Below are 7,750 nucleotides of genomic sequence, written 5' to 3'. Positions count from 1 at the left end.
GATTTTATATTTAAAAATAATTATTTAAAATTATAAATGGAAAAAATAAAATAAAAAGAGACTGTTTAGGAGATTTAATTATAGTATTATTTTTTTACTTAATAAAAAATGTTAGATTTGAAAATTTTGGAAATAGTTAATTTTCATTTATGAAAATAATCTAATTATTAGACCAGTTATCCCTAGTTAGTATAGGTTTAATTTTTAAAATATAGGATTTAAATTTGGATGATCTCTGAAATCAAAGTAAATATAGATTAGTTTTTTTTTAATCTTTTGGTACATATATACAGGTATTACTTAGTAACCCTAGTTGACCTACTCATATCTACGCTTTCGAAGTTACCGTCTCATCCGGCAGTAAAAGATGGGCGCGCGAGACCTTCAAGTCCTTGGAGAATCAGTAAGTTATCAAAACGACAACCTGTGGAGGTTGTCTAAGCACGTGATTGCCACCACCGCCGGTAAAACCTCGAACCTCGTGTTTTCTCCTGCGTTGATCAATGTTATCCTCAGCTTCATCGCAGCCAACTCTCCCGGAGCCACCGCAGAAAAGATTCTCTCTTTACTACATGCTTCTTCCACTGATGAGCTTAACGCCGTGTCCTCCCAGATCGTAACCAAGGTCCTCGCCGACAGCACAGCAACTGGGGGACCAATGATCTCGGCAGCGAATGGTGTATGGATAGACAAGTCTCTCACTGTCGAGCAGTCTTTCAAGAATCTCTTGGAGACTTCGTATAAGGCTGCCTTCAACCAAGTTGACTTTCGCACTAAGGTTTCAAATTCATTCAACCAAACTGCTTACATACATACATATAAGAAGAGGAAAACGTAAGAAAACGCGTACCCTCTCTTTCCTCTGTACGGAAGTCTCTCCCAAAACGCGTACCCTTTCTTTTCTCCTTCACCGTCGCCGATCTCGGCGGCGGCCCCCACCCGCCCTCATGGCAAAAAAGAAACCCCCCAAAAACAAACCTCCGGTTCGTTCCCCCACTGGAACAACCAAAACCTTCAGCAACTCAGCAAATTCGAAAGCCTCGACGCCTGCCTCTTCCCCAGCCGTCAAATCGAAATCAAACACCGATTCTCTTCTGGCCGGTTCCACCGCTCAGACAACTCTTCCTCCACTTGCCCAGGATCCATCTATCCTAACCCTGGCCAAGCAAATCGAAACCCCCAATTCACAAACCCTAGCTACAGAATCGATCTCTGTACCTGGAAACCAGGACCAGCCTGCAGCTGCTCCGAAAGCTATAGAACCCTCCTCTGGACAGGCGTCTGGCTCGCAGAACCCCGCTGAACTTTGGAAAAGCTTCGTCAAAGGATCAACCATAAAGCTACACCCCGAGCAGACTCCTTATGTGCTTGATTCAGGGGAAGCTTGTGTCACCATTCCCAACTCTGTAGTTGAGAAAAATAAGAAGGCTTGGGAGTACTTCATCTTGGGTCAGTTCTATGAAGACCCCCCTGCTCGTGGTGCCATCCATGCTATTGTAAACGGCATCTGGAGCCGTCAAAGGCGCGACATAACAGTGAGCAAAATGGAGGGTAACTCCTTCCTGTTTCGTGTCCCTTGTCCGAACGCTCGGCGCCGCATTCTGGCTCAGAGCTTCTGGCAAATCGACGGTCAGACAATGTTCGTTGCAAAATGGTCACCGGGAATTCAACAAAGTAAACCTGAGCTTGACATGGTTCCTGTCTGGCTGGAGTTTACTGAAGTTCCACTGCAGTTTTTCAATAGAGACGCACTAAAGGAAATTGCGGGAATGGTGGGTCATCCTGTTTGCTTGCATCCTACAACGGAAAACCTCACCAATATACAGGGTTGCCAAAGTCTATACAGTCATTGATCCGCGGAAACCTCTTCCAGAATTTGTTAATGCACGTTTTGAAAGTGGCGACACAAGGAGAATTGGTGTCTCCAGTCCGTGGCTGCCATCCCTATGTTCCTACTGCAAGAAGTTCGGACACACGATCACGTGATGTAAAGCTGCTCCCCCGACCTGTGAAATCTGCAACTCTGTGAGACATGTCACTGCAGCTTGTCCAAGAACAAACCATCTCTTAAAAGACATGGAAAAGCATAAAGGAAAGGCACCTATAAAAAGCCTTCTCCCAATTGTAGGCAAGAAACGGATGGCCTATAAGCAGGTTGGAATGAAGACATCGGAACCACGAGTAACTCCGCCATCCTCATCTCCAAAAGAGCCTCCCCAAACTTCAAATTCCTCTGCCTCACCAGTCCTGCCTACAACCCCAGTGACTGATAAACCCTCGAGTAATGGCCATACTGTAACAATAGAGCATGATCTGAGTAAGGGAAGCCTCTCTGTCGATTTATCAATTGATGGCCATCTTTCAGAACACTCCACTACTGGATCATCATCAGATCCTACCCTGTCTGGAGATGAAGACAACCCGAATGATGATAGTGACGGTTTCATAGAGTATTTCTCTAAGAAACAGAAAAAGCGCTTCAACACCAAGGCTAGGGCTAGAGGCCCTTTAATCCTCTAATTTTACCCTCTTTAATGGATATTTTTTGCTGGAATGTAAGAGGGATTAATGATTCTGTAAAGCGGCGAGGTTTAAGGAAATGGATTCGGAAATATAACCCTATTTTTGGTTGTCTCGTTGAGACTCATGTACAGCGGAAGAATGTTGATTCTACTCTTAAAAGTATTTTGGCGGGTTGGTCCCTTGAGAGCAACTATGAATTTTCTGAGTTGGGAAAGATTTGGCTCGTTTGGAAACCTTCAGTCCAGGTAAACGTCATCAAAAAATCCCTTCAGATGATTACCTGCATTGTTAAGCTCCCGTTTCAGTCCACAGAAATAGGAGTCTCCATGGTCTATGGATCAAACTGCCGAAACGAAAGAAGACTATTATGGGAGGAACTAGAATCTGCTTCTACTTCACCTCAGCTATGCGGTCTTCCCTGGATTATTTTGGGAGATTTTAATGAAATAATCTCTCCTACGGAACACTCCTCTGCAGATCAGTTCTCATCTTCCAGAGGAATGAGGGACTTTCGAGATTGTCTTGAAGACTGTTCTTTGACTGACCTTCAATTTAGTGGCCACAGCCTCACATGGTCGAATGGTTCTATTTCCAAGAAGTTGGATCGGATCTTGTGTAATGAGAAATGGTTTGAACAGTTCCCGAATTCGATTGGAGTCTTTGGTAAACCGGGTATCTCAGATCACAGTCCCTGCTGTGCCTTCCTAGATCACCACATGCCTGCTCAGAAACGCTCTTTCAGGTTCTTCGCGCATCTAAATGATCATCCTGAATTTCGAGAGCTCATCAAGTCAACCTGGAGTGCTCTACCTTTTCATGGGTCAAAGCAACTTTGTGTCTCGAAAAAGCTGAAAGAGCTGAAGCCTATTATCCGAGCTTTCAATAAAGAAAATTACTCAGATCTTGAAAAGCGGGTGGAGGAAGCTTTCACCCACCTCACCGAGTGCCAGCATACTTCTTTGTCCTCGCCAACTCCGGAAGCTGCAAATTTACAAAGGCTAGCACACCAAAAGTGGTTTACTTTGGCACGTGCTGAGGACAAATTCCTAAGACAACGGTCGAGAATTCAATGGTCGGTGTATGGAGATGCAAACTCAACTTTCTACCACAGGGTGATAAAGGCAAGGCAAAGCCAAAATCATATTCACCTTTTGCTAGACGAAAACGGAAATGTTATCAACTCTTTGGAGGGCATAAAGCAGCACGCCATAGAGTATTTTCAGAACATTCTTGGAGGAAATAATGTTCCCACTTCCTCCACGCCAGCTGACATAGCTTTGGTGCTGCAAACAAAGTGCACTCCAACCGCTATTAATGTTCTCTCAGCCCCGTTTACTGATCTCGACATCCAGGCAGCTTTCCTATCACTTCCGAAAAACAAATCTCCAGGACCTGATGGCTACCCTGCCGAGTTCTTCATTGGAAATTGGACATCAGTGGGTCGTGATATGATTAATGCTGTTCAAGAATTTTTCAGGTCAGGACAATTACTAAAACAGTGGAACGCCACGGTTCTGACTCTTGTTCCAAAGAAAACTAATGCCACCAGGATCACTGAGTATCGACCGATCTCCTGCTGCAACACAGTATATAAAGTCGCCTCAAAACTGCTTGCTAACAGGCTTAAGGACATCCTCCCAGCCCTTATCTCATCGTCGCAGTCAGCTTTTGTTCCGGGCCGTCTGCTGGTAGAAAATGTGCTATTAGCAACAGAGTTGGTTTCAGGCTACAACTGGAAGAAAATATCGAAGCGCTGCATGCTAAAGATTGATCTGCAGAAAGCGTTTGATACTTTAGACTGGGACTTTATTCTGTTCACACTAGAGGCATTAGACTTCCCGCCCATGTTCATCAACCTTATCAAGCAATGCCTAACGACGACCCAATTCTCGGTTGCTATCAATGGAGAGTCATGCGGATACTTCAAGGGAACCAGAGGACTAAGACAAGGCGACCCCCTATCGCCTTATCTATTTGTCCTAGCGCTGGAGGTTTTTTCCCAACTTCTGAGAATTAAATATACTGACGGGTCTATTGGCTATCATCCGCAAACCTCAGAGCTTCAGGTTACTCACTTATCTTTTGCTGATGATCTCATGATTTTCTCTGATGGCACTGAAAACTCTGTGAAATGCATTGCTGAAACGTTAGAGGATTTCGCCCTATGGTCTGGTTTACGCATGAACAAGTCAAAAACAGAACTCTATACAGCTGGATTGAACAATGGTGAAACCCTAAACATCTCGCGTCTTGGTTTCAACTTGGGTTCAATGCCAATCCGATACTTAGGACTCCCCTTGATGTACCGGAAGCTAAGAATCTCAGGCTACCGGCCTCTCCTTGATAAAATCTCTGCAAACTTCAACTGTTGGTCTGCAAAGGCTTTATCTTTTGCAGGGAGAAGACAACTTATATCTTCTGTCATCTACGGCTCAATCAACTTCTGGACATCAGCGTTTATTCTTCCTAAGGGTTGCATAAGAAAGATTGAAAGCCTTTGCTCTCAGTTTCTTTGGGGAGGAACTGAACAAAGGAGATGTGTTGTGAAAATCTCATGGACCGCTGTCTGTTTGCCTCGGATTGAAGGTGGATTGGGATTAAGGGACATTGGCCGTTGGAACAAGAACCTCTGCTTGAAGCTGATATGGAACCTTTTTACAAAGGATGATTCTCTTTGGGTTCAATGGCTTCGCCGGTATAGGCTGAGGGACGAAAACTTTTGGAGCATTGATCAGAACAAGGCCACTTCGTCCACCTGGAGATCCTTACTCTCACTGCGTGATCTTGCTACTAGGTTCCTACGACCCAAGCTTGGTAATGGTCAGCTCCTCAGCTTTTGGCATGATCACTGGACACCACTGGGTCGCCTTATCGAGAGATTTGGAGATTCAGGACCCAGGGAACTGTCGATAAGCATTTCTGCGAAAGTTTCCGATGCTTGCGATAACATAGGCTGGCTATTAAGGGGAGCACGATCTCCTGCTGCAGAGGAACTACAGACCTATCTCACAACTATCCCTCTACCCACTATTACTTCTTCAACTGATCATTATGTGTGGGAAGTAAATGGGGAGGAGCTAGTAGAGTTCTCCACCAGTAAAACTTGGAATGTGGTGCGGAACAGAGGAGTGGAGCAAGCATGGACTAGAAGCATCTGGTTTAAGGGTCATATTCCGCGACATGCGTTCACATCATGGGTTGTACATCAGGATCGCTTACCAACCAGATCAAGGCTTCTGAGATGGGGTATGAATATTTCTTCATCTTGCTATCTATGCGGTACAGGGGAGGAGGACAGAGATCATTTGTTCCTGAAGTGTGAGATCAGTGAAGCCCTTTGGAGCTTGGCGCTACAAAGGCTGGGATATTCATTTCGGGCTTTCCATACCTGGACATCGTTTGCGGATTGGACAGCTACAAGAGACTCGGTAACTAGCAGAACTCTCAAACGAATGGTGGCACAAGCTACAACTTACAACATCTGGATCGAGCGAAACAACAGGCTTCATGCACAAGAATTCCGCACTCCAGCTGTTCTATTCAAGATCATTGACCGTTCCGTCAAGGATGCTATCTTGGGCAGGAGGAAACTCAAGAAATTTCAACTTTTGATGCAACTATGGATACGCTATGAGTAATCTTTTGGGTCCTCATTTGATGCTAGCTTAGCCTTGTTTATTTTTTGCCAAGGCTAACCTAATCTAGCTCTAAAACTTTTGTAGCATTACAAACTTGTCTCATATTATATATGAAATTCACATTTTGGCAAAAAAAAAAAAAACTGCTTACATATTTTTTAATTTAAAACTATTATGTTTATGTATAGTTTTCCAGACAACCTAACTGCTTAGTGAAACATTAGCTTGGCCCCCTTAAATTTATGTTAGATACATAAACATAGTTTTAAATTATGAAATTTTGTTTATTAAATGTTCACTGTCCTAAAAATCTCAAATCCGGCCTGATGTTGGATATTGATATAGCTTTGTATTTTTTCTGTGTTTTTTCTTAAAAGGCTGACGAAGTGTCTGAAGAGGTGAATGCATGGGTTGAAAAGCAGACAAATGGACTCATCGCTGATCTACTTCCACCAAAGTCTGTGTCCCCTTTGACCGATATCATATTTGCTAATGCCTTGTTCTTCAACGGAAGATGGGATAGAGAGTTTGATCCATCGCTTACCGAAGATTCAGACTTCCACCGTCTTGATGGAACCAAAGTACGTGTGCCCTTCATGACCGATGACGTCTTCGGTTACCATATCGATGTCTACCCAGGTTTCAAGGTCCTCAATCTACCTTACAGACAAGGAAGTGACTGGAGAAAAGACGGTCGTGGTTTCTCGATGGATATCTATCTCCCTGATGACAAAGATGGGTTACCTGCAATGCTTGAGACGTTAGCTTCCACTCCAGATGACGATAAGATTCCTAGCCACAGGGCAGATTTAAAAGAGCTTAAGATTCCAAGGTTTAAATTTGGTTTTGACTTTGAAGCATCCGAAGCTCTGAAAGGTTTGGGGTTGAATCTACCATTGGAGACTATCATCCACAAGTCTTGCATTGAGGTTGATGAAGTGGGATCCAAAGCTGCAGCAGCTGCTGCTGTGATGAGCTTCGGCGCTTGTGGTCCTGCGGAGAAGAAGTATGACTTCGTGGCTGATCATCCTTTTCTCTTCGTTGTTAAAGAATGGACAAGTGGAGTGGTTCTGTTCCTTGGCCAAGTTCTTGACCCTTCTATGAATTAACTTGTGTCTAAAGACACAAAGTTTTAATGCCTTTTCAACAATGGACCATTTCAAATAATAAACTTCACCTAGTCCTCAGAGTTTTGTTGTGTTTTTTTTTATAGAAAAAATGGTTTGTTTTGTTGTCATTTTCATAAAATTTTATGTCTGCTTTTTTTTCTTTTGACGTTGAATCACTCTTCAATTGGTGGTTATATTTTAGAAATAATTATGATGAAATTCCTTGTTTTTCATATTTTTGATTGTTCCAGTTAAGTTAATTTTGTTTATCAAATTGTTGTCATATAAGTCCCATTTTATTCTTATATTTTTCTATGGAATACTAATTTATGAAGAACAAAATTTTTGAGAGTGAGATTTGACATGCAGGCACATACGTTGGTTGGCTAGGCGAAGAAAACGCATAGCGAGAGAACGAGAGATGTAGAAAAATCTAGAGAATAGATCTTAGCCGTTAATTTAGTTTAATCCTCTGTGTAT

The 7,750-nt window shown here is 43.1% G+C and overlaps 1 protein-coding gene across 1 annotated transcript; it reads left to right on the top strand.

The window, feature by feature from the left end:
- The first annotated feature begins 367 nt into the window (after positions 1–367).
- Positions 368–7,270, top strand: LOC106329860 (serpin-ZX-like). The gene is made up of 2 exons (XM_013768472.1): positions 368–778; positions 6,539–7,270. Exons 1-2 carry the CDS (start codon positions 368–370, stop codon positions 7,268–7,270), a joined length of 1,143 nt encoding a protein of 380 aa, XP_013623926.1.
- Positions 7,271–7,750: the final 480 nt, after the last annotated feature.

Source organism: Brassica oleracea, chromosome C3, assembly GCF_000695525.1.
Source record: "Brassica oleracea var. oleracea cultivar TO1000 chromosome C3, BOL, whole genome shotgun sequence".
Lineage (NCBI taxonomy): Eukaryota > Viridiplantae > Streptophyta > Magnoliopsida > Brassicales > Brassicaceae > Brassica > Brassica oleracea.
The sequence above is the reverse complement of the archived record's forward strand: the minus strand, read 5'-3'. Positions and strand labels throughout refer to the sequence as shown.

What these genes read in the sequence shown, in the direction of transcription:
- LOC106329860 (XM_013768472.1), top strand. Translation starts at nt 368, where the DNA reads ATGGGCGCGCGAGACCTTCAAGTCCTTGGAGAATCAGTAAGTTATCAA. An exon ending in AAGTTGACTTTCGCACTAAG is followed by an intron (nt 779 to 6,538) that starts GTTTCAAATTCA and finishes TTTTCTTAAAAG; the next exon opens with GCTGACGAAGTGTCTGAAGA.